Below are 27,182 nucleotides of genomic sequence, written 5' to 3' on the forward strand. Positions count from 1 at the left end.
AGATGCTTCTGATTTGCTGATGGGAAAGAAAACAGAGTTCCCAGGTCATGACAGTTTGCAACCTGGAGAGAAACCTGTAAGTTGGAGTGTTCCCATGTGCTTACTGCCCTTTACTTTCTGTCGTAGGGGGTCATAGGTTTGGGAGGTAGTGTAGGTGAGTTGATAAGTAGTGTACACTGTAGCCACCATGGCCCAGAGTCTAGCCTGGTTGCTGGAGTACGAATCAGGTAGAACTGCTATATCCTGCATGGTGTCAAGCTTCTAGAGTGTTGCTGAAGCTGCATGCATTCAGGCAAGTGAAGACTATTCCATCATTTTAACTGACGTGTACTTCGTACAGGTAGTACGGCTATAATGTAATAGTTATGTTCTTCAGAAGTTTTGCATTATGGAAAATCACATCATTGTGTCAGTGGGGAAAAGGAGTTAGAGGCTAGAGAATTTTAGACTTGCAATAACATTTCCTACACTAGATTTTCAGACATCAACATCTTTTAATAGCAGTAGACGAAAAATGCTGGAGAAACTCAGCGGGTGAGGCAGCATATTTGGCGAAAAGGAATAGGCGACATTTCGGGTCAAGACCCTTCTTCAGACTGATGTCGGGGGGGGGGGGGGGCAGGAAAAAGAAAGGAAGGCGGAGACAGGAGGCTATGTGGGGGAGCTGGGAAGGGGATGGGGAAGGAGAGAGAAAGGAAGGACTACCTGAAATTAGAGAAGTCAATTCCATACTGCTGGGGTGTAAGCTACCCAAGCGAAATATGAGGTGTTGTTCCTCCAATTTACGCCTGGCCCAGGTTATTTTTTTCCCCCTTCCCAGCTACGTCGCCTACTCCTTTTCTCCATAGATGCTGCCTCACCCGCTGAGTTTCTCCAGCATTTTTTGTCTACTTTCGATTTTTCCAGCATCTGCAGTTCCTTCTTAAATCTTTTAATGGCAGTGATGATTTTTGTTACTGCAAGCTAAAAATAGTCAAGGCTGTACATTGCATTATTTAATAGTATTATTGCATAAGTGTCAATAGAAGCAATTGTTTGTCGGCTTCAATGGCATCCCAAGGTGAATCTTTGGGATGTCACGAGGTGAGTTGCTCACTGCAGGATATTCATGTCTGACCTGCTCTTGTGGCTGATCAGTTGCATTTCTATTCATTGTTTGTAACGTTGCAACAGTGACTTCACTTCAGAAAGTACTTAATTATTTGTAAAGCACTTTGGGATTCCGTGATTGTTGAAGCTGATATATAAATGGACTCTTTTTCTCTCGCTCCGTTGACATACAAATCGAATAGCATATATTCTGTGGACCGTGTAACTAAATCTCCTGCTACTTTACCTCAGCATCAACATTGCTGCGTGAGTTCTAATGTGCAAGGAATATTGTTACTGAAGTGGTGATTTATAATTTGAGCCTAAAGACGTCAGATCACCACTTCAGATCTGACCTGATCCTCTCACCTTCATCTGCATTGTTCCAACTTGGAAATCATAGCACTCCATGCATTTGAATCTGAGAGATAGTCAGGAGATAGCTTATCAAATTAATCTGTGCAGCCAATTGTCCTTCTTCATGAGGAACCCATGACCAGTGTAATATGTTTGTTCAAATGTAAAAATAAGAGAATGAGTTCAGTACATTACATATTAAAATACATAATGTCAGCTCTGCACTTCCTGATTCTCTTTTTGTAGTTGGGCAGTAGGTTGTTGCAAACTACCCTAGTTGCAACAATTTTAAGACCATACTAAGTGAGCATCTGGTAATTGTATACCACTACAGAGTAATTAGAACCACAGCAATCCAGACAAGGCGTCCTGACCCAAACATCTCCACAGATGCTGCCTGACCTGCTGAGTTTTCTGCAAGACAGTTTACTGCTCCAGATTCCAGTATATGCAGTCTCTTGTGTTCACAGCTACCGTTGCCGGCCTCTATGTTTTTAGAAGCTGCATCCTCAATCTGAAATTTTGGACTACTACTCCCAATACTGAGACGACTGCCGGGAATCTATTCTAGTGTGGCATGTGTTATGATGAGATATGAGAAAAAAGGCTCTTAAATTCATGTACAAGATCCCGTGGGACAATCAGTGAAGAGCAGGAGTGGTTTGGGTCTGGTGAATGTTTATCCCCGGCCAATCACTAAAGCAGGTAACCTGGCCATTATTTACTGTCTGTAGGGATATGCTTTGTCCAGCTAGGCAATTGAATTTTAAAATTGCAACATTTCTACATTATGTTATTGGGGACACATAGGTGCTACTTGAATGCAAATTATTTTCTTTGGAGTGGCGACCCAGTCGCAGAGCCTTTGCCTCATGGTGTCAGAGACCAGGATTTAGTTCTGACCTCAGGTATACATGGAGTTTGCGTGTTCTCCCTCTGACCACGAGGATTTCCTCTGAGTGCTCTAGTTTCCTCCCACATCCCAAAGGCTTGCAAGTAGGTAGGTCAAATATCCACTGTAAATTGCCCCTAGTGTGCAGCTGACTCATAGTCAGAAGGTGGGGGAGTTGATGATCATGTGGGGAAAATAACTAAATGGGGGATTATGGTAGAATTGGTATAAGTAGTTGGGGGGTGGTGGGGGGGAGGGGGGGAGGAAGGGTCTGTTTCCGTGCTGTATTTCTGTATAACGCTGTGGTGTCCTATCTTCCTTTCCAATTTTTTCTCCAAGCCCCACGTAAAATGCTTTGAATCTGTGTAAATATTAATAGATGTGGTTAATAATGAAAGCATTGATCGGTGTTACTATTTCTGTGCATTGCTGAAGCTGCTGGTTTATTTGTGATTTTAGTGACCTTATGATCTGCAGAAGACGAAAGGGCTGACATTCCTGGTCGCTATCACAACAGCAAATGCGGCACCACGTTGGGGAAAATAATTGATTGCTGAATTAGTTCACATAGTGAGAGCAGTGTAATTGAATATAATTGGATATGGAATTCTTGAGAGGCATGTTGAGGCTTTTCATTAATATACGGCTTTTTATTAGGACGCCTATCGAAAGCTTCTTCTTTCACTTGAATCCCATTGCGCCAGATCTATTTTAGTCCTTCAGCTCAGAGTTCAGAGATTTAAATATCTAAAAATACATTTGTGCTGCAATTCTGAGAGAAGTCCGCTTGCGACCGGTCGGGTTATTTTTAGACTCTGGTGTCTGTGTGTTAAATCTTAACAATACTGAAGCAAGTCAGCGCTACTTGAAAGAAGACAGATTTCTGCTGCTGCATCTGCTGTTACCTTGCTCATGCATTCTGCCCTGGCATGAACACGCTCTCTGGGTGTGAATTGCTGGTGGACCCATGCCAGCTTGCCACAGTTGGAGCAGCACAAGGTGTTAATCTGGTCTTGCCTGGGATAGCGAGTCAGCAAATTAGAGGCTAGAGTCAGAAATCTGTGCACTTGAGCCAGTTTTGGGAAAATGATACAAGAGTGAGGAAGATGCCATTTACGATCTTCATTCTGAGTCCTAGAACACAGAAATGGGCTCTTCATCCCACCGAATCCATGCTGATCATTAAGTGTTCATCTACACTAATCCTATTTTACTCTCCCACATTGTCATTAACTTCAGATTCAGCCATTCACCCACACATGAAGTATAGAATTTGCAGTAACCAATTAACAGACCATGAATGCGGGAGCAAACCAGAGTACATGGAGGAAACCCACAAGGTCACGGGTAGAACATGCAAACTCCACGCAGACAGCACCTGAGATCAGCTTTGGACCTGGGTCTCTGAAGTTATAAGGAAATGGCTGTACCAGCTGTGCCACTGTACAGAGTAGGTTTGTGGTGCCACTGTGTGCAGGGCAGGTTCTTTGGGTTAATTGAAGTTAATCGAGCTGTGAATTGTCTGTAGTGAATGGCAAGGGACATACAACAGGGCTGGTTATTTTTATTTTATTTATAGTTGCACCTTGGAGATGAAGTTAGTCAGTTATGTACAAGGAAATTATGAATCTTTATTAGACTGATTGAATATACACAGACCACTAGCCTTTGGGACACTTATGGGCCTGCCCCACAGGCGAATTTTCAGGCGTCTGCCGGACACTGTCAAGTTGCCGGCAGTCGCCTGAAAAACCGGCAACTGGAACGGCATTGGCCAAAAGATACATTTCGAAAGCATCCTTGTTCCTGGAGACTGAAAAATGTGATCTTTATCATTTGTTGGAAAGAGCAGAACAGAGTAGAGGATTAGTTTTCCATCTGTAAGATGGCAACCCCAGTAGTACAATATTCCATTACCCTGGGTTATTGTTGGAAAGCTTGGCTTGAATCAGCATATGTAACATTTTGCTGACCTAAGGTGCTTTACTGCCAATGAACTATGCTGTGATGTGGGAAATGCAGCTGCCAAGTTCCCACCAACAGCAGGGTGATGAGGACCAGAGTTAATGCGAGCAACATTTTTTCCCACAGCAAGCTACTCTGACTTGTATTATCCGAGTCATAATTTTTGTCATAATTTTAAAGAGGATTTGTTGCAGGTCTATTGACAGAAGACTGGATAGTTCACCTCATTAAAAAAATTATACCAAAGGGCTGGCATGACTAAGATGAACCAAGTGACCTTCTGCACATGACTATTAGATATGTAAGAGTCAAGGCCTGTGACCCACCATAATAGGTAGATAACTGGGTATCAAAGGCATGGTAAGGCATGGTATCAAAATATTGCAAAGCACTGAAAGGAATTGAGCAATGAAGGAGGTTGTGACAGAAGGATTGCCTGGTGAAATGGACAGCTGGAATTTATTGCTTTCAGATGCAGATACAAGATGATCCATTCTGGTAGGAAAATGCAGGATGTATATGAACTCTGTTATTTTGAAAGGCCTGATGGTGAAAGTTTTGAAAGGTGGCAGGCCCAGAGCAGAGCATTAAAAAAAAAAGTGATTCTTCACTTTCTTAATATCTGGAACAGATTGACTGAAGACATGGTGAAAGCAGGTACTCTTATAATATGAACAAACAATCGAATTGCCAAGGCTAAGAAAGCCAAATGTGGGCTAGTGCAGTGGTTAGAAACATAGAAACATAGAAAATAGGTGCAGGAGTAGGCCATTCGGCCCTTCGAGCCTGCACCGCCATTCAATATGATCATGGCTGATCATCCAACTCAGTATTCTGTACCTGCCTTCTCTCCATACCCCCTAATCCCTTTAGCCACAAGGGCCACATCTAACTCCCTCTTAAATATAGTCAATGAACTGGCCTCAACTACCTTCTGTGGCAGAGAATTCCAGAGATTCACCACTCTCTGTGTGAAAAATGTTTTCCTCATCTCGGTCCTAAACGATTTCCCCCTTATCCTTAAACTGTGACCCCTTGTTCTGGACTTCCCCAACATCGGGAACAATCTTCCTGCATCTAGCCTGTCCAACCCCTTAAGAATTTTGTAAGTTTCTATAAGATCCCCCCTCAATCTTCTAAATTCTAGCGAGTACAAACCAAGTCTATCCAGCCTTTCTTCATATGAAAGTCCGGACATCCCAGGAATCAGTCTGGTGAACCTTCTCTGTACTCCCTCTATGGCAAGAATGTCCTTCCTCAGATTAGGAGACCAAAACTGTACGCAATACTCCAGTTGTGGTCTCACCAAGACCCTGTACAACTGCAGTAGAACCTCCCTGCTCCTATACTCAAATCCTTTTGCTATGAATGCTAACATACCATTCGCCTTCTTCACTGCCTGCTGCACCTGCATGCCTACTTTTAATGACTGGTGTACCATGACACCCAGGTCTCGTTGCATCTCCCCCTTTCCTAATCGGCCACCATTCAGATAATAATCTACTTTCCTGTTTTTGCCACCAAAGTGGATAACCTCACATTTATCCACATTATACTGCATCTGCCATGCATTTGCCCACTCACCCAGCCTATCCAAGTCATCTTGCAGCCTCCTAGCATCCTCCACACAGCTAACACCGCCCCCCAGCTTCGTGTCATCCGCAAATTTGGAGATGTTGCATTCAATTCCCTCGTCCAAATCATTAATATATATCGTAAATAGCTGGGGTCCCAGCACTGAGCCTTGCGGTACCCCACTAGTCACTGCCTGTCATTGTGAAAAGGACCCGTTTACTCCTACTCTTTGCTTCCTCTCTGCCAGTCAGTTCTCTATCCACATCAATACTGAACCCCCAATACCGTGTGCTTTAAGGTGTATACTAATCTCTTATGTGGGACCTTGTCGAAAGCCTTCTGAAAGTCCAGATATAACACATCCACTGGTTCTCCCTTATCCACTCTACTAGTTACATCCTCGAAAAATTCTATAAGATTCGTCAGACATGATTTACCTTTCATAAATCCATGCTGACTTTGTCCAATGATTTCACCACTTTCCAAATGTGCTGCTATCCCATCTTTAATAACTGATTCTAGCAGTTTCCCCAATACCGACGTTAGACTAACTGGTCTGTAATTCCCCGTTTTCTCGCTCCCTCCCTTTTTAAAAAGTGGGGTTACATTAGCTACCCTCCAATCCTCAGGAACTACTCCAGAACCTAAAGAGTTTTGAAAAAATATCACTAATGCATCCACTATTTCTGGGGCTACTTCCTTAAGTACTCTGGGATGCAGCCTATCTGGCCCTGGGGATTTATCGGCCTTTAATCCATTCAATTTACCTAACACCACTTCCCCGCTAATCTGGATTTTACTCAGTTCCTCCATCTCATGCTATCCCTGCTATTTCCGGCAGATTATTTATGTCTTCCTTAGTGAAGACAGAACCAAAGTAGTTATTCAATTGGTCTGCCATGTCCTTGTTCCCCATGATCAATTCACCTGTTTCTGACTGCAAGGGACCTACATTTGTTTTAACTAATATTTTTCTCTTCACATATCTATAAAGCTTTTGCAGTCAGTTATTATGTTCCCTGCCAGTTTTCTTTCATAATCTATTTTCCCTGTCCTAATTAATCCCTTTGTCCTCCTCTGCTGGACTCTGAATTTCTCCCAGTCCTCTGGTAGGCTGCTTTTTCTGGCTAATTTGTATGCTTCATCTTTTGTTTTGATACTATCCCTGATTTCCCTTGTTATCCACGGATGCACTACCTTCCCTGATTCATTTTTTTGCCAAACTGGGATGAACAATTGTTGTAGTTCATCCATGCAGTCTTTAAATGCCTTCCATTGCATATCCACCGTCAACCCATTAAGAATCAATTGCCAGTCAATCTTGGCCAATTCACATCTCATACCCTCAAAGTTACCTTTCTTTAAGTTCAGGACCCTTGTTTCTGAATTAACGATGTCACTCTCCATCCTAATGAAGAACTCAACCATATTATGGTCACTCTTGCCCAAGGGGCCACGCACAACAAGACTGCTAACTAACCCTTCCTCATTACTCAATACCCAATCTAGAATAGCCTGCTCTCTCGTTGATTCCTCTACATGTTGGTTTAGAAAACTATCCCGCATACATTCCAAGAAATCCTCTTCCTCAGCACCCTTGCCAATTTGATCCACCCAATACCCATTATAACTGTTTTACCTTTGTTGCACGCATTTCTAATTTCCTGTTTGATGCCATCCCCAACTCCGCTACTACTGTTAGGTGGCCTGTACACAACTCCCACTAGCGTTTTCTGCCCCTTAGTGTTTCGCAGCTCTACCCATATCGATTCCACATCCTCCAAGCTAATATCCTTCCTTTCTATTGCGTTAATCTGCTCTCTAATCAGCAACGCTACCCCACCTCCTTTCCCTTTCGGTCTATCCCTCCTGAATATTGAATATCCCTGGATGTTCAGCTCCCAGCCTTGGTCACCCTGGAACCATGTCTCCGTGATCCCAACTATATCATAGTCATTAATAGCTATCTGCACATTCAACTCATCCACCTTATTACGAATGCTCCTTGCATTGAGACACAAAGCCTTCAGGCTTGTTTTTACAACACTCTTACCCCTTATACAATTATGTTGAAAAGTGGCCCTTTTTGATTTTTGCCCTGGATTTGTCTGCCTGCCACTTTTACTTTTCACCTTGCTACCTATTGCTTCTACCCTCATTTTACACCCCTCTGTCTCTCCGCTCACACATTTAAGAAACCCTTTCCCTTTAACTCCACCCTCAACTATCCCATTTGACACCCCACCCCCCTTATTCAGTTTAAAACCACCCGTGCAGCAGTGGCAAACCTGCCTGCCAGAATGCTGGTCCCCAACCTGTTAAGATGCAATCCGTCCCTTTTGTACAGTTCCCCCTTACTCCAAAACAGATCCCAGTGATCTAAGAATCTAAATCCCTGCCCCGTGCACCAGTTCCTCAGCCACACATTCAGGTCCCGTATCTCCCTGTTCCTGCTCTCGCCAGCACGAGGAACTGGAAGCAAACCGGAGATAACAACCCTGGAGGTCCTGCTTTTCAGCATTTTTCCGAGCTCTCTAGTCACGCTGCAGAATATTCATCCCCTTCTTTCCGACATCATTTGTGCCGACATGCACTTCCACTTCCGGCTGTTCACCTTCGCCCTTGAGGATTTTCTGCACTCTGTCCGTGACATCCTGGATCCTGGCACCAGGAAGGCAGCACACCATCCTCGAATTCCGTCTGTTGCCGCGGAAACCCCTGTCCGTACCTCTCACAATGGAGTCTCCCACTACAATGGCGTTGCCTGACTTTGGCCTATTTGGTTTTGGCTCAACAGCCCTATTTGCATCGCAAGCCAGTCTGCCGCTCAGTGTAACAACGTCTTCTGTACCGACAGCTTCTAAGTGGGTGAACTTGTGTAGGACTTGTCGAGGAACGACTCAGTTTCTCAGACGAACCTGAGGTAATCCACTTGCTTTTCCAGTTCCCCAACACGGTCCTTCAGGAGCTCTACCTGGATGCACTTCTCACATTTGTAGCAGCCAGAGGCATCAGCAGTGTCCTTGACCTCCCACATACGGCAAGCATCACACTGAATCAGCTTGCCTGACATCTTCCTGCTTTCGTCTCTCCCTCTCCAGCATTTTGCGTAGCCTCCTCTCCTCAGCCTCCTCGCCAAAGACTCACAGGGCACTTCCCTCACAAAGCCGCTCACTCACTGCCGCTCTCTAATAGCCGTCTTGCTTATATTCTGATAAATTGCCTTAATTTACAAACCAAATTCCTCAGTTTTCAACTGTTTTCACCCCTCTGACACGTCTCTCCTCCCACTTGGGCTAGAGCCAATCAGTGTTTTCTCTTGCTTATCTTCTCCTGCTGTTGCTTCCAAATCTACAGCAGCTCTGGTTGGCACGGTGTGATGGACCAAAGGGCCTATTTCTATACTGTACAAGTCTGACTATAAAAACAGGAAGCAACACTAAGCCTTTGTAAGGTCTGGTGCATCCCATAGGCGGCCTGACCTAGTGTATGAAATTCTACTACTATTAAGCCAAGTAACAAGGAAGGGCAGTGACGTGACTTTGTTGTGGGTCCCAGTACACATTGGTGTGCTAGGAAATGAAAAAGTGGATAAATTAGCAAAAGAGGCCGTTAAAAAAGAGAACATAGAGGTAAACCTACAATTATCCAAATCTGAAGGAAAACACATTGTGTGGAAGAAAATAAATCAGGAATGGCAACAATACTGAGAACAGGAGACAAAGGGGAGACACCTCTATTCGCTACAAAATAGAGTGGGCATTACAGCAAGAAGAGGGGGGAACAGGAGAGAACAGGTAGTATTAGCAAGATTGAGGATAGGACACACTCACCTGAACAGCACATTAAAAATGTTGGGAAAACACCCTACTGGGCTGTGTGAGGAATGCCATCAGCCGGAAACAGTTCAGCATGCTCTAGTTGCATGTAGAAGATATGAAACAGAAAGAAGAGTTTTGATCAGTGAAATGAAGAAAATTGGAATGACAGATATATCAGAAAAGAACATTCTAGAGTATGGAGGGGAAGGAAAAGGAGTAAAGGTGTTGTTTAATTTCTTGAGGGCCTCTGGCCTTATAAAAAGGATATAATGTAAAGACATGAGGACTGTGGAGTGAAGCCAGAAGGTGGCAGCAATGCAACATTGTGGATGCCGGCTGCCGTAAAACTCCAAGAAGAAGAAGAAGAAACCTTTGTAAAAGGCTGACTATGTGGTGTCTCTGGCTTTGTATTCCCTAGTGAGCATCATCTGCCAGGAAAGATGGCAGGGTTTCAGTGAATGCAGAAGAGATTTACTGAAAATATGCTGGAGATTAGGGATTTTCGGTTACAGAGACGGGCCAGAGGGTAGATTAAAACTAATAGGTATAAAGATTAGAGAAAATTGAGGGAATTAATTTCTCCCACTGAGTGATGTGGACTGGGAAATCACTTCTTGCATTGGTGCTTAGTGAGTTGAAACCCTCATCACATTTGATTGTGCTGTAACCTGCAAGGTCAAGGATGAGGACATGAGAAGTAGCATTAGTCTAAATAGGCTTTTCAACTGGTGTGAGAGCCATGGGTCAGGTTGCCTTAGGTTTTGTTCTGAAGCTCTGTGAGGAATCATAGAGCAGAGGACGTGTATTAGGTGCCCAATGTCAAGACTGCCTGTAACACGATTGATCGCACGGGGAAATAATTTTCCCCACAACAAGTTATTCTTGGCCTTTTTACAAAAAAAAGTGTGATGGAAGCAGATGCAAGAATTGGTTACGTTGAAAGAGTGAGCAGGTGCAATTTAAGAAGCTCTACCAAAGAGCAGACCCAGCTGTGATGGACAACCAGCATCTTGTGCATTATTTTATTTTTTTACCCATGAGTATAGTAGTGACGACATTTGAGGTAAAATCATGAAATGCTGGAAACAATCAGCAAAACTGATGAATGGTCTTATGAAATATTTATCCTGATTTTTCTTTCTGCAGGTGCTGCCGATTACTTCCAGCATTTTCTGTTTCTAGTCTCAGAAGTATTTACATTATATTCCTGATATTTCAAGTGCTTAATTAGCAGTACATTATACTTTAACAGTGATTATCAGTGAATGAACGGTGGTCAATAGAGGCTTTCTAACTCTAATAACTACATTGTGTTCTTCTTTGCTCCACAGTAATCTGCTGTCCTCTGATTACAAGGAAATACATTATGAGAAGCAAAAGACGTTCTTTTCCAAGGTAAGCCATGATTCTAATTGTTTATGGTTGGCAGGGCACAGGAAGAAATGCGATAGAATTAATGGAATTGTGAAGTGATGAGTTTAGAACATGGAGCCCTCTCTGCAGTTGGAAGCTAAAAGCTGGGCCAACAGGCACAGGAACCTAGGAACAAGCTCATTCTATCTCCTCATCCTATTGCAATGTTCAAGGTGGCACAGTAATGCAGCAAGTAGGGCCACTGCCTCACAGTGCTAAAGAGCCAGGTTTGATCCTTTCCTCTGCTGCTGTCTGATTTGAATTTTCATGTTCTTGTGATCAGTTTCTCCCAAGTTCTCCAGTTTCATCCCAAAGGCAGGAGGATTGGTAGACTAATTGGCCATTCTAAATTGTCCCCAAGTAGGTAGGTTAGTGGTCGAATTTGTGGGGATTAGTAAGAATGCGGGAAGAATAAAGTGAGATTAGTGTAAATGGGTGGTTAATCTTCAACATGAACTCTTGATGATGGGCTGAAGGGCCTGTTTATGTGATGTATCTCTCTGTGGCCATGATTGGTCTGAATGCCATAAATCGCCCGGCACGGCCTAAAATGGCCGTGGGACTTATCATCGCCCGCCTGGGGCTTGGACATCGGGAGAGACATGGAGAACAGGGGAGAGAAAAGACTTTGCCTTCCATCACAGTGGGTCCACTGTGATGGATGTTTGTGTGAATTAAATTGTGTGTATGTCTAGGAAATTGTCTTTGTTTGTATGGCTGTGGAAACAGAATTTCGTTTGAGCCTCACTGAGGCTCAAATGACAATAAATTGTATTGTATTGTATTTGTATTGTATTGTATTGTAGGGCCCTGAGAAGTGTGCAGAGCAGAGCAATCTGGGAGTACAGGTACACAGTTCTCTGAAAGTGGTATCACCAGTAGATAATGTGACAAAGAATACTTTTGGTACATTGGCCTTCATCAGCCAGGGTATTGAGTATAGATATTGGGATGTTATGTTACAGTTGTACAAGAGGCTGCCTTTGGAGGCTGCCTTTGGAGTGGTTGGTGGGGCTGCCTTTGGAGTACTGTGTTCAGTTTTGGTTATCCTGCTATAGGAAAGATGTCATCAAGCTACAGATAAGATTTGCGAGGATGCTGTCAGGACTCGAGTGCCTGAACTATGGGGAGAGATAGAACAAGCTAGGACTTTATTCCTTGGAGCACAGGAGGCTAATGGATGATGTTATAGAGATGTATAAAAATGAGGGGAATTGATAGGTGAATGCACAGTCTTTTACCCAGGGTGGGGGAATCAAGAAATAGAATACGTAAGTTTGAAGTGTGAGGGAATTTTTTTAATAAGATCCTGAGGAGCAACATTTTCACTTGGTGTGTAGTGGGATATGGAATGAGCTGCCAGAGGAGGTAGTTGAGGCAGGTGCAATAACAACATCTAAATGACACTTGGGCAGGTACATGGATAGGAAAGGTTTAGAGGGAAATGGGCCAAATGTGGGTATATGAGACTAGTTTAGGTGGGGCTTCTTGGACAGAATGGGCATGTTGGGCTTAAGGGCCTGCTTCTGTGCTGTTTGACTCCATGACAGCGAGTGAGGAAGATCAGGGTCCAAATCGAAAGGGCGGCGAGTACTGGGGATGTGGAGAGGAGAAAGGGATCATGGTTGGGTGCAGGGGTTGAGGGCGGCATGGTTCCACAACGGGTCGAGCCGCTGCCTCAGAACTTCAGCGACTCGGGTTCAATCCTGACCTCTGGTGCTCACAGGCTGCACGATTTCTGTGTGACCGTTCTGGTCTGTAGATTACTTGGCCATTGTGAATTTGCCTCTAATGTGCAGGTGGGTGGTAGAATCTGGGGCGAGTTGATGTTGACGGTGGGGGTGGAGGTAGGCTAAAAAGAAAATTAGTTAGGGGTTAGGACTGCTCTATGAGCCAGTTTAGACTCAATGGCTGAATTTGTGGCCATTGGTATGTCGTATGGAAAAATATATTTGGGTGGATATTGTGGATCAGAAATCACAGGGTGGAGTACCCTGTGAAAGGAGGTGAGAGGAGATGGATCAGTGGTCAAGTGACAGGTCGGAAGAGAGTGATCATGGCAGTCCTTTGCAGCCCATCAGAGGTGTGGGGATGAGGGTGGAATTAATGATATCTTAAATACAAGTCCTCTCCAGGGTAAGGCACAGTTCCATTCCTGAGAATTCATGACCTGAACAGTTTGCATTCGGAATTGCAGCCTTGAGCAGAGTTCATGCATGGTAAAAGATGCGTGCAGAGGAATTAATAGTTTGGAGAAGCATTTTAAATCTTGTTTTCTATTCCTATATTCACAAATTCATCCTGAACCTATCTCAGGCTAATAATGGTATTCTTCATGGGTGGCCAGAGTGTTAAATTGTCATATATACCAACATATATGTACAATGGAGCAATGAAATTCTTACTTGCAGCAGCAATACAGACCAGTAAATGCAGAAAACAACATATGATAAACAAAAATAAGGTGCAATAACTTCAAGCCTATTACTATTGCAAAATCCCCGAAGTCCTTGGTGCAACCAAAATCGTTCATAGTTTAGTTTGTAGTGTCTCAGAGCCTTATGTTTGTTGGGAACCATTTTAAAAGATTTTACTGGCTACAAGGTTTTAAATGCTATTGATGGTTTTAAAAGGACCCTTCTGCTGGCCCAGATGAACTGTCTCCAGGTCGGATTCATAAAATGCAACATGATGGTGCAGCGGTAGAGTTGCTGCCTTACGGTGCCAGAGACCCAGGTTTGACCCTGACTACAGGTGCTGTCCATATGGAGTTTGTACATTCTCCCTGTGACCTGCGTGGGTTTTCTCTGGGAAGCTTTGTTTCCTCCCACACTCCAAAGATGTACAGGGTTGTAGGTTAGTTGGCTTGGCAGAAATGTAAATTGTCACTAGTGTGTGTAGGATAGTGCTAGTGTGCAGGGGTTTGCTGGTCGGCGAGGACTCGGTGGGCTGAAGGGCCTGTTTCCGTGCTGCATCTCTAAACCAAACTAATCTAAACTAAAAATGGACATCAATGCGTTAACTTGAATGTATTTTTCCTGGGTTTAATGTGGCAGAATTCCAGCTGGTGTCAAGAACAATCATCTGCAGCCCCGCAGCAAACCATTCCCACTGGTGTTGTTCATACGTAGGGTCTGTTCATAAGTTGAGCTTTCATGCCCTGGATGAGGACCTGTACCACTGTCTTTGATGGCTGACATTGACCTTCAGATCCTCAGCTTATTAATCATTCATAGTGTACAGTATAACTTCAAACCATGTATTTTTTTCAACGTGGATGTATTTTGAGCACTGGTGTGGAAGTTCAGACAAAGGGTTAACTAGAAATGTGATAGGAACATTTACAGTAGCAGCAATCAGTAGTGGAAGATTATGACACAGTTTTGGCACAGGTAATTGCATTGCTCAGAATTAAATCATCCCTGACTACAAGTTTTAATTCATTTTAATATGCTGATGTTTAGAATTTTATTTGTTACTACTACAGTCTCCCAATCTGCCCGGGGAGGGGGGGGGGGGGGGGGGGAGATCTGCAGTGGGACATGATGCTGATGCAGAGAAAACAGACCAGCCTCTCCACTGGACTGTTTGCCTTCTGCAGGTGATTAGCTTCATCAACTGAGGGAGACCTCCCTCAACACTGGCAAAATAATGCAGATGCTAGAAATCTGAAATTAAAACCAGGCATGCCGACAATACTCAGCAGGTCAGGCAGCGTCTAAAACAGAGTTTCTTAACTGGGGTTCCCTGGAACGCTAGGGATCCGCGAGAGGGCGCTAGGCGTTCCGCGAGAAATAGTGATGAACTAGCGGTGGGTCCAGACAAACGGGCTGCCCAGTCATCCCACGTGACTGACACCAAGCTGGCCCAATAGAAGAAGGGACCGCACTCTGGGCTGTCAGCTGTAGCCAATGAGGAGGGAGGAGGTGGGCGCTGAGCGGGGTTAGGTTGCGCGGTGTGGAGCGGTTGGGTGCTGGGTTCGAATGCTGTGAGGGAAAAAAAAACAAAATTGTAGCGGTGCGGGCTGTGCGGTGGATACTTTTCTCTTTACACTGTGTGGAGCAGCATGGCGGGGGATAGAGCTCAGCCTGACCGCTAAGCGTCTCTGTGCTAGGCCCTTCCCAGTCTCCTGATCGTCCCAGAAACCTGCACTGACTGGGAGAGGCCACAACCCAGAGTCTCTCTTGGACGCCAGTGCTAAAATGGTGGCAGAGTAGTAGACCTGACGAAATAACAAATTGTTCTGTTAGGCCTACATTTGTGCTGATAGTGCTCGATTTCAAATGGTTTATTAATGGAAATGTGTAGGCTCCCAAAATAATCTTAGCCAAAATAGCATAGAGCATGAAAACGGGCTCTTTGACTCATGGAGTCCAAGCCAAACATCAACCACCCATTTACACCAATCCTACCCTGACCCATTTTTATTCCCTCCACATTCCTATCAATTCCTACCAAAGGTTCCTCACAAACCAGGGGCTATTGACAGCGACTAAATAACTTACCGAACCTGCTTATCTTTGGGAAGAAACTGGAGCACCCAGGGTGAAACCCAGTCACAGGAAGAACATGCAAACTCCACATAGACAGCACTGGAGGTCAGAATCGAACCGGGTCACTGGTGCAGTGAGATAGCCACTCTACTGACTGTGCCACTTAATTTTAACACAATTTGGCAGTGTACAGGGATTGGAGGGAGGAAGCCTCTGGTTTGATGGCCATGGCTTGCATCAGTGAGGGTCTTCAATGCAGTGAAATGTTTCAAGACTTTTCAAAGTAATGTATATCTGCTAGAGATTAGCACTGACATATAAGATCAGAGTGACAGATTTTAAGAAGCATCCCAAGAAGAGGACAAGAGACAAAGGTGGAGATTTTTGACTTGGGGAACAAATCTACTGAAGGCTGAAGAGAATGTGCGAGAGGGATAGAATGATCGTCGGGTCATGGGGCTGCAGAAGGTGAGAGGCATTGGGACACGGAATAGTTTTAAAGTTCTGGGGTTTCCTACAGCTGAAGTAAGCGCTGCAGTGACTAGGTCTTGGGTATGGGCAGCAATGACTGAGGTGAAGTGGAGATTATGGGTTCGAGAGATCAAAGCTTGGCAACGATAAAGTGCCAGACCTGCAGACTCGGTGACCACTGCATACTCAAGCTACCAGGCTGCAGCACAGTGTTGGAGCGCCTCCCGGAGGGAGAAAGTGCTGAGATTGCACATTATAAGACAAATCACAAACATAAATGAAATTCTGCCTGCATTGGCAACTTGCAGATTGCTGAAATCAGGGAGGGACATCCTGAAGTGCCTCCTGTAGCAGAAAACAATAAATTGGTGTGCAGAATGAGGAGGAAATTGACACTTTGAAAAATCCTCCTTTCCTGGAGCTGTCAATGCACACCCTGGCTTGCATCGTCAAGGGGACCATCTCATGCCCAGCATCACCAGCTCACAATACTGTCATCAGTTCTTTAACCCTTTCCTCATGGAAAAAACTCTGCAGTCAGGGATTGCTGCTTCCTCACTGCTCCAGCATTGCGTTTCTCCCACATCCCAAAGACATGGGGGGCGGGCAGATGGGCTAATGTACCCCTAACGTTTACCCCACCTCCTGTGCGTAGGTGGCAAGAGATTGAGGGGAACTGATGGTCATATGAGAGAGAACCAAGCGGAGGGGAGGAGGGGGGGGGGGGGGGGGGGGGGGGTGGACGAAGGGATTGCTCTGAGAATGTTTTCTTTCCATGTCTTAAGAAAGCATGAGGATGTGGCACTGTTTTCCTGCCATTGTAGACAGTGAACTGTGGCCATGGTTGGGACAGATAATAGTACTGTAAAATACGAGTGCTTTCCTTTCTATGCGCTCTCAACCCTACTCTCTCCCTGTTTAGCCACGTCCAGCAATTTGCTTCACAAGGAAGTAATTCCCAACCTCATTGACCACTCTCAAAAGTCACTGCTAGCTAATGCCGATCGTGTAGGTCGCTTCAACTGATGTCGACCCAGGATCATGTAACTTAGGCTGAGGGAGAAGGAAACTGATGAAGACCCAAAGGGTTCCAATCCAAAACATTGCCTGTCCACGTCTTCCTGAGATGCTGCCTGACCCGTTGAGTTGCTCCAGCAATTTGTGTCTTTTTCATCCTTTGCATGAGGTTCATTGCTGATATGGGGGCCGCTTTACATTCATTTTTTTTAGCCGTGTCATCCTTCATCTTGGCATTTATCTGGCAATCTACCTGCTGACAATGATTGGTTATTATAGTGTGCAGCATTTCCTTGAACATTCAAGTAAATGTGACCCAAGGCTGACTGAATCAATTTAATGCTTGCCGTAGCAATTCTTAGCAATGGTATGCATTTTGTATGCAAATCATGCTTTCTAAATCCAAATATAGCGTGGTGTAGTGAGAACAAAACTGTATGGGCAAATTGCTAAGGTGTTTGGAGATTTGATTGCAAATTAAGAGCCAGTAATGTTGGAGATAAAATGGAGCAATCGATAATATCTTTTGTTGCAGAATAATTTTAAATGCTGTTAATTTGAACAAGTTATTAATTTAGCTCCTGAACAGCAGAGCACTTGTTTTGTTAACAACACCTTCTACTGTTACATGAGCCAATGCAGCATATTCAGTCAGCTGCAAAGAAACAGAAAATTCAAGAAACACTTTCTTAAAAGAAAGAAGACTGTGCAATAATAGACTGCAAAACAGTATTAGAAACAAAACTAAGTCCATGGTATCGCAAGATGTGGGTCGTGGTGTTTCACTGTCGAAATAAGATTAGGGTTGTGCTGTTCAGTTCAAGAACAGGGTGGCATGGTGGCGCAGTGGTAGAGCTACTGCCTTTCAACGCCAGAGATTCGGGTTTGATCCTGACTACGGGTGATGTCTGTACAGAGTTTGTATGTTCTCCCCGTGACCTGCGTGGGTTTTCTCCGTGATCTTCAGTTTCCTTCTACATTATAAAGACGTACAGGTTTGTAGGTTGATTGGCTTGGTGCAAATGTAAAATTGTCCCTAATGAGTGTAGGATAGTGTTAATGCGCGGGGATCGCTGGTCGGTGCGGACTCGGTGGGCCAAAGGGCCTGTTTTCGCACTGTATCACTAAAAATAAAAGCTAAAACTAAAAAAAACCTGGTCATGTAGGACTTCAGGCTCAGTACCTCCTGCTAGATGGTAGTGTGAGAAGAGAGCATAGTCCCATTAGTGGGGTTCCTTGATGATAGATTTTGCCTTCTTGTGGCAGGGCCTCATGGAGATGCTTTCAATGGAGAGGACTGCTATGCCTGTGATGGACTGGGCTGAGTCCACCACTGATTGCAACCTTCTGTGTTCCTCGACACTGCCAAACCAGACCTTAATATAAACCAGTCAAATACTTTCTACAATACCTCTGTCAAAGTTTGTTCGATTATTTGGAGACATGCTGAATCTCTTTAAGCTTTGAAGAAGGCAGAGGTGCTGGTGTGCCTCCTTCATAATTGCATCTATGTGCTGTGTCCAGGACAGGTCACCCAAGATGTTAAAGCCCAGGAACAGTTGACATATGTAGGGACTGCCTTTTAGTGTTTATTATTCTATGCACTAAAGAAGCATGTGCTGGCTTTTGGGTTCTCCAGGCATTGTGCAGGATCAGAAATGTAAAGCTCCCCACTGTGGACTGATATGTATAACATGCTCAGATGTGATGCAGTGTTCCCTCCACCCCAGCGGTACACAGACACCAGGATCCTGGTGGATAATGTGAAGAGATTCCAGTCTGTGAAGCAGTCTTCCTGCATCAGACTTGGGTGCTGTTGTATAGCCCAGTGTGAAGTGGTGATGGTCATGACCAGGTTGTCTGCGTGTATTGTTTCCTGTACTTTCTTTCCACTCACTGAAGCATCGGTTCCTGATCTCTCTATTAATAATGGTGAGGCTCTCAAACTCCCTTTCATTCACTGGAGCCCTGCTTTCAGCGCTACCTTTAAAATTAAAATGTTAAGTTGAGAATAGAACAGTACAGCACAAGAACAAGCCCTTCCGCCCACAATGTCTGTGCCGAACATAATGCTAAAACTAACTCTTATCTTCCCTCACATAATCTATATCCCACTATTTCCTGCATATCCATAGTCGTCCATTAGTCTCTTAAATGCCACTATCATATCTGCCTCAGTCACCAGCCCCGGCAGCATGTTCCAGGCACTCACCATCCACTGTGTAAAAAAAAAAACCTTGTCTGTACATCTCCTTTAAATTTTGCCCCTCTCAACTTAGAGCTACATCCTCTCGTATTTGATATTTCCATCCTGGAAAAAAGGATCTGACTGTCAACCTTATCCATTCCCCTTAGTAATTTACATAGTTCTATCAGGTCTACACCCCCCCCCCCCCCCCCCCATCCTCTGGTAAACTATACCCAGTTGGAAGTGTGATGATCAATAGCAGCTTGGGTGCTCAACTGAAGATCTGCTAGTGGCATTGGCAGGATATGGCTGGAACTGATGGCATTGTCAATGTGATGTTAAATTTGACGACATACGCAACCTAAACCGCATGGATGGATTAAATGTCAATATACTAGTACACATATCAACAAGTTACAATACAGAATATGGGCCATTTTTCCAAACATCGCCATTCACTCCCCACAAGATTATCATCGCATACCTTTTCAGCCCCTTTGTAAGGACTTAAAAATGTTTTGTTTTTTACCACCCAAGGATGAAAGAAAGTGCTGCTGATATATGCAATGCAGCTCGGTTTGGAGTGTGTGATGGCGGATCCTGTGTAATACTTCTGTCCCCTGTCACGCGCAGAAGGGACAGTGTATGTGACATAGTCTACTGCCATGGTCTGCTTCCATTGAGATTGGCATTCTTTTGTGTTAGTCTAATGTGTATTCATGTGACCAAGGACATATTCTTTAATTCCCACTTCTTGACATGAGGAAGAGTGAAAATTTGACATAAGGATCGAACCAGTGGACAATATTAAAACTCAGCAGATAATATGTTCGTTCGTGATGAGTTTGCTAAAATGAGACAACTCCAGGTGGGGCCATGGCAAATTTCAGGGGGAGCCACAGAGAAATTTGGGGATTTAGGGGGCCACAAGCTCAATGAAGGGGCCCACTTTTTTTCTGCTAATAATGTCAGGGGGGGCCACAGAAAAATTAAAGATCCCAAGGGGGCCATGAACTAAAAAAGGTTGGGAACCACTGGTGTAGATGACTTGGCTGTCTGTTCTCCAGAGATTTGCTCCGCATCTGTCTCCAGATGCTGGGTTGTGTAAACATTTCAGTATATCTTCTAGCGATTAATGTTTTGAAACAATAAAACTTATTTGTGAAATATATTAACCTTGCTGTTGTTCTAATCTAATGTTAAAAGGGAAAATATTATGCAATATTTGTTATCTTTCGGTCCCAACTAATCTTGATTTTTTTTTTTGCTTCAGTGACTAACCATTCTTGGAATCATAAACAGAAGAAGCTGGAAACACTCAGTGGGTCAGGAAGCATCTGTTGAGAGACAAACAGACCTAACATTTAATATTGATGACCCGTAATCAGAATCTTTGCACCATTCTGAAGAAAGGTCATTGACTGATTTTCTCTCCCCACAGATGCCACTGGAACAGCTGAGCATTTCCACCACTTTTTGTTTTTATTCCAACTTTTCAGCACCCGCTCATGTTTTTCAAGCCCCTGGAAGCAGTTCTGCTCAAAGAGGCTGATTTCTTGCATTATGTAATAAGTTTCTCATGGCTCCTTGTCGTTGAGTGTTCAGACTATCTATGCCTATTGGCAAATCATTGCTTAGCATCAAACACTACAGTAAAATGTCATTCATTCCTGCTGGCCCCTTTTCTTGACATTCTCTTTTGATGTTGTGTTATAAACAGCCTGCTTTATGTCTGACATACACAAGCCAGCATTTTGTTTCATTACACGCTATTTCTATAACCATTTCCAATGCGACAGTAGGGAACAATCAGTAGGGAAAAATTACTTCAGGGCAGATTGAAATGTAAATTAAAATAAAAAAAAAAATGCAGATGCTGGTGGTCTGATTAATGATTGAGAGTGAAGAACCTTTGTCAGAACTAGGAAGGCATTCAAACTTGCTGTCCTTCCCATTCTGTTTCTCTTTCCATAGATGCTGCCTGACCCACTGTGTATTTCCAGTAATATTTATCTTTATTTCAGTCTGAAGTTCAGACTGTCTGAGGTACCAGTATTGGAGTGTTGCGTGACCTGCATCCTGATGGAGGTGACGTTGCCAGAGTGTTGTTTGACTTGTATCTATGATCTAATGCCGTTCTTTCTAATTTGCTAATCCCCTCAGGGTGGCGAACACTGTTACTATCATGGAGAGATACGGGGGAACCCAAAGTCCAAAGTTGCTTTGTCCACCTGCGATGGTCTTCAGTAAGTATGATTGTGAGCTCTATCTGACAACGCTGCATGATGACGTTACAGAAAGGATGCAAGGCGAGTCTGAAGCGGGTGGGTTGGTTGCTGGAGCGCATCTTGTGTATCCAATTAATACCTAGGATCATCATTCAGATCTGTGGGAGACCAACAGGGTGATACCCCTCCTCAGACCGTAGATGGGAGAAATGGATCCAGAGTCTTTGTTCCTCTCTTTCTTCGTTGCACTGCAGGGGTCTCCCACAAAAATGGTTTGGGTTGTGAAGGCCAATCATCAAAGGGCAGCTCTACCATCTCCCACCTCTGACATCATGTTGGATGGTGTGGAGCTATTGAAGCAATAACCAAGCTATTGTAATCCTGGCCAACCTTTCCAGCACTTTGATGGGACAGTTCTGTATTAGCACTGAATTTTCTAGGTTATAATTTTAAAAACAAACTGCCAATTCCAAGTTCAGGAAAATCCCAAAATATCAGGGGCAGAATAACGATTGCTTGGCAGCTGGTTTTGCTACAATAGCTAGCTACCTTGCCTTGCTGGAAGCTAGTGTTTTGGAGTTGGCACAAGACAACAAATTCAAAGAACCAATTCCAATTTAAATGAAGGGTGGGAGACCCCTGTTCTGACGCAAGGGAGTAGTAAGAACTAGGGACTAACCACTTGTTATAATAATGTGAGATCTCTCTCTCTCTCTCTTTCCCTCTCTCTTCCTAATCTCCCTTCCCTCTCTCTTCCCCCCCCCCCCCCCCCCCTCTCACAAACACAGTGGCATGTTTGATGATGGTAACTACATGTACATCATAGAACCATTATTGCAGACACATGAAAAGGTGAGTACCCAGTTCTGTCCCTCGTGCTCTTCAGTGGTATCTGCTGTATTTCTTTCATGCTTTTGAGTCCAACCTGCTGTTGTCCATGGGGTGAATGTGCTCTCAGTCTGTTTGCTGGTACTTCACAGTGACCTTCATTGGCACTAAATTACCACATGAAGGTAGATTTGGTACAATTGTGCTGGTGTGAGAATGGAGTCGAGGAAGATCAAGTTACCTGGGAAGAATCGCACAATATGAAACCAGGCCACTCGATAAAGGAATGTACTGTGACCAGTTAACCTATCAACCTGCACATCTCTGGGATGCAGATGGGGGCAGTACAGAGGTGCAGTTAGTAGAGCTACTCATCACATTTTCAAGTTCGATCCAGACCTCCAGCTCTGTCTGTGTAAAATTTGTGGCCGTGTGGGTTTCCTTTGGGTGCTCCGATTTACTCCCACGTTGATTGCAAATTTATTGGACAGGTTTATTGGCCAGTGTAAATTGCCAATATATGCAGGTGGGTGGCAGAATCTTGGCTGCGTGGATGGGAATGTCGGCAGGATTAAATGGGATTGGTTTAGGGAGATTATTGTAGGATTTCTATAAATATAGGATAGTTACAGACTTGATGGGCTGAAGGGCCTGTTTCTGTGTTGCATGGTTCCGAAACCAGAGGAAACCCACATGGCATGAGGTTGGAATTGAACCTGGGTCTGTGGCGCCTAGGGAAGGGCTCTACCAGCTGTGCCATTGTGTCGACCTGGGATACAGAGTGAGCCAACCATAATCAGCATAACTCCTTTAACATAGTAAAACATCTTGCGGTTCTTCACTGAGCCTTGGACAGTTTGCCAGAATCTATAAGCTCAGCTTGGCCAAAGAGTTGGGTTTACACCTCTCTCTCTCCCCCCTTTTTTTTAACTGCAGTCTGACAGTTTTCATCTTAACTTTGTAATTTCAATAGTTTCTTTAAAAAAATATATAATGTAAAATCTACTTTCAAATCCTGTCCCGTGCCCAGTGGAATCAAAGCTCCCATTATCCATGTTAATATTCCATATTTCTGGCAAATCACAAAGATGTGGAGAACCTTTTGGGAACACTAAGCCCAAAGTTTGGAATGTTTCAGCGCTCACTTGCAGATCTGTGACGGGTGTGCTATTCTTGTGCTGGTTCTTGTGCATTGGATGGTATTATCTTCATGCATGAATAAGAAGTAATTGTCATTCAGCTGTTTTTAAACTGAAATTAATTCTGCAAGATGGCAGAAACATTCGTTTTTGTCAGTAGCTGACAGCTCATATCTAGGAAGGTGAGAGTGGAGAAAGTACTATCCAATGCTTGATTAATGCAAGGACAGCTTTAAGATTGGTTGGTAAAACAGAAACCGTTGGAATAAGAGTCACGAGCACCTTGAACAAGAAGTAGGTTTAAATAACCAGAAAATATTTAATTATGGGTTGATAATTAAATTTCAGGCAACAAAATGCCATCTAGTAAGTCAGTCTAACTGCCCATCCTTGACATTTAATGACCTTTCCTGGACTGGGTTCCCAGTCACCAACATCTTGGAATCAGCACTGATAAGATCTGCATAAACAGTCGGAGAGAAGGGTAGAGGTTTTGGTATTCTGTGGTGAGTGACTCCTTCCTGACACTCCCAGCCAGCACAGTGGCATAGCTGGTGAAACTGCAGCCTCACAGCGCCAGTGATCCAAGATTATTCCTACCTCGGGCGCTGTCTACGTGACGTTTGAATGTTCTCCCGGTAGCTGCGTTAGTTTCTGTCAGGTGCTCTGGTTTCCTCCTAGATCCCATAGACTCACAAGTTGGTAATTAAATGGCCACTCTAATTTGTGTTGGTGAATGAGAGAACAGACACATAAAATCATACAGCACAAAAATTTGCCCATGCCGACCAAGATGCCCCATCTACACGTCCCGCCTACCTGCATTTGGCCCATATCCCTCAAAACCTTTCTTATCCATGAACCTGTCCAAATGTCTTTGAGGGGAGAATCTGAGGGCGTAAATGAGAAGGTGCAGAGGATACAATGATTAGTGTTGATGATTGGCATGAATTTGGTGGGCTGAATGGCCTTTCCTTTTGCTTTATCACTTTTATGACTAGATAGTCTAAAGAGACCAGAGTTATTTTCCCAGGGTAAGGGAATCAAGAACTAGAGAGTATAGGTATAAGGTAAGAGGACAAAGATTTAAAATGAAGCTGTGCAAGAGCAAGAAAGTGGCTCGCCACCACTTTCCCACCGGCAATGAAGGATGAGAAATAAATGCTGGCCTTGTCCAGAATCTGCGGAAAATAATGAATAAAAGAGTAAAGGCAGGTGTCCAAGAATGGTATAAGCAGATGTGTTCCAGATTTGTGGATATGGTGTTCTCTAGGGCCCCGTCCCGGGAACTGTAGGGTAACTTCTCAAAAATTTGCAGACAATGCAAATGATTGGTGGTGCATTAAACAGAGAGGAGTATAGCGATAGATTTAAGGAGGCATGGATAGCCTGGGGTGGATGCATTAGCAAGTAGCAGGTCAATTCTAATGCAGACAAGAGTGAAAGAATAAAGAAAGGGGATGCAAACTAAATGGATCAATTTCAAGAGTGTGTAGGAACATAGGGACCAGGAAGTGTCTGAACATTTTTGAGAGACTGGTTGGCAGAGCAATGAAGTTCTCTGATTTGAAAATGGAGAGAGGTTATGTTGATCCCTCAACAAATCCCACACTTTACACCAAGGATGTAGAGCACTTGGAGGAAGTGCAGTAAGCTTGTACTGGGATGGTGGTAAGGGTGAATGATTTTAGCAAAGAGATCAGATTAGAGGAGCTGAAATTCTTGAGAAGTTTGATAGAAATGCTGGAAATTTGGAAAGGACAGTTTTAGAGGGACATGGATCAAATGCAGGCTTAAGAAGCCATCAAACGCTCCTTATCTGTTAACCCAATCATCCCTGAGATCATTCTCTTAAACCTTCTCTGGACCCTCTCCAATGCTAGTACATCGTTCCTCAGATATTTGGGCATTTGAGAGAGAATAAGTTACAGGGATATAAGTGGGGCTGAGGGAAGAATGGAACTATTGGGAAACTGATGAGTTTATGAGTTGATTGAGAGCTGACCATTAATCTGAATTAAGCTAACCGTAGTTTCAGTGACGCACCAGGTGTATAGGGAGGAATTGGAATGGCCAGACCTATTGGTGTGGTAAAATGGTATTCCTTTGACACAACGAGGCTGATAAAGGGATGTTGTTTTGGAGGACGAGACAGATGTTCGGCAGCTGTGGCAGGGTCTGAATGCAATCACCTCCTACAAGGCAAAACCAGGAGGCAGCTCGAATGCCGGTGTAACATCACTCCCTGACGAGCTCAATGCATTTTACGCACGCTTTGACAGGGAGAATACTGATGTGCCTTCCCGATCCCCCATTCGCTGCGATGGCATTTCAGTCTCAGTCACAGAGGCCGATGTCAGGAAATCCTTCAGAGGGGTGAACCCCCGAAAAGCACCTGGTCCTGATGGTATACCCGGCCGTGTTCTAAAAACCTGTGCGGACCAACTGGCGGGAGTTTTTACGGACATTTTCAATCTCTCACTTCTGAGGTCTGAGGTCCCCACCTGCTTTAAAAGGGCATCAATTATACCGGTGCCCAAGAAGAGTAAGGTGACATGCCTCAATGACTATCGACCAGTGGCACTAACGGCGGTGGTGATGAAGTGCTTTGAGAGGTTGATCATGGAGCAAATCAACTCCTACATCGACAAAAACCTGGACCCACTGCAGTTCGCGTACCGCCACAACAGATCAACGGTGGATGCGATCTCGCTGGCCCTCCACTCCGCACTGGACCACTTGGACAACAAAAACTCATATGTCAGGCTGTTATTCATTGATTACAGCTCGGCATTTAACACAATCATCCCCTCCAAACTGGTTACCAAACTCGCAGAACTGGGTCTCTGCGCCTCCCTCTGCAACTGGATCCTCGACTTCCTCGTCCACAGACCACAGTCTGTTCGTATTGGTGGAAATGTGTCAGCCTCAATAACAATCAGCACGGGAGCACCTCAAGGCTGCGTGCTCAGCCCCCTGCTGTACTCACTCTATACCCATGACTGCGTAGCGAACCACAGTGCGAACTCCATCATCAAGTTCGCTGACGACACCACTATTGTGGGGCGTATCACTGATGGGGATGAGTCAGAGTACAGAAGAGAGATCGAGCAACTGTCCATATGGTGCCAGCGCAATAACCTGGCCCTCAACACCAGCAAAACCAAGGAACTGATTGTGGACTTTGGAAGGAGTAGGAGGGGGACCCACAGCCCCATTTATATCAACGGGTCGATGGTTGAAAGGGTCAAGAGCTTCAAATTCCTGGGCGTGCACATCTCTGAAGATCTTTCCTGGTCCGAGAACACTAATGCAATCATCAAAAAGCACATCAGCGCCTCTACTTCCTGAGAAGATTACGGAGAGTCGGATTGTCAAGGAAGACTCTCTCTAATTTCTACAGGTGCACAGTCGAGAGCATGCTGACCGGTTGCATCGTGGCTTGGTTCGGCAATTTGAGCGCCCTGGAAAGGAAAAGACTACAAAAAGTAGTAAACACTGCCCAGTCCATCATCGGCTCTGACCTTCCTTCCATCGAGGGGATCTATCGCAGTCGCTGCCTCAAAAAGGCTGGCAGTATCATGAAAGACCCACACCATCCGGGCCACACACTCATCTCCCTGCTACCTTCAGGTAGAAGGTACAGGAGCCTGAAGACTGCAACAACCAGGTTCAGGAATAGTTACTTCCCCTCAGCCATCAGGCT

The 27,182-nt window shown here is 44.4% G+C and overlaps 1 protein-coding gene across 3 annotated transcripts in view; it reads left to right on the top strand.

Moving 5' to 3' along the window:
* adam23 (ADAM metallopeptidase domain 23) overlaps positions 1–27,182 on the top strand; it is a 142,219-nt gene that overhangs the window by 47,054 nt on the left and 67,983 nt on the right. For all 3 annotated transcript variants that reach the window (XM_033024369.1, XM_033024371.1, XM_033024370.1), the window contains exons 4-6: positions 11,031–11,094; positions 21,445–21,527; positions 22,298–22,361. In XM_033024369.1, the coding sequence (XP_032880260.1) occupies positions 11,031–11,094; positions 21,445–21,527; positions 22,298–22,361 (211 nt within the window). The remainder of the gene's footprint in view (positions 1–11,030; positions 11,095–21,444; positions 21,528–22,297; positions 22,362–27,182) is intronic.

This window comes from Amblyraja radiata, chromosome 7, assembly GCF_010909765.2.
Source record: "Amblyraja radiata isolate CabotCenter1 chromosome 7, sAmbRad1.1.pri, whole genome shotgun sequence".
Taxonomy (NCBI): Eukaryota; Metazoa; Chordata; class Chondrichthyes; order Rajiformes; family Rajidae; genus Amblyraja; species Amblyraja radiata.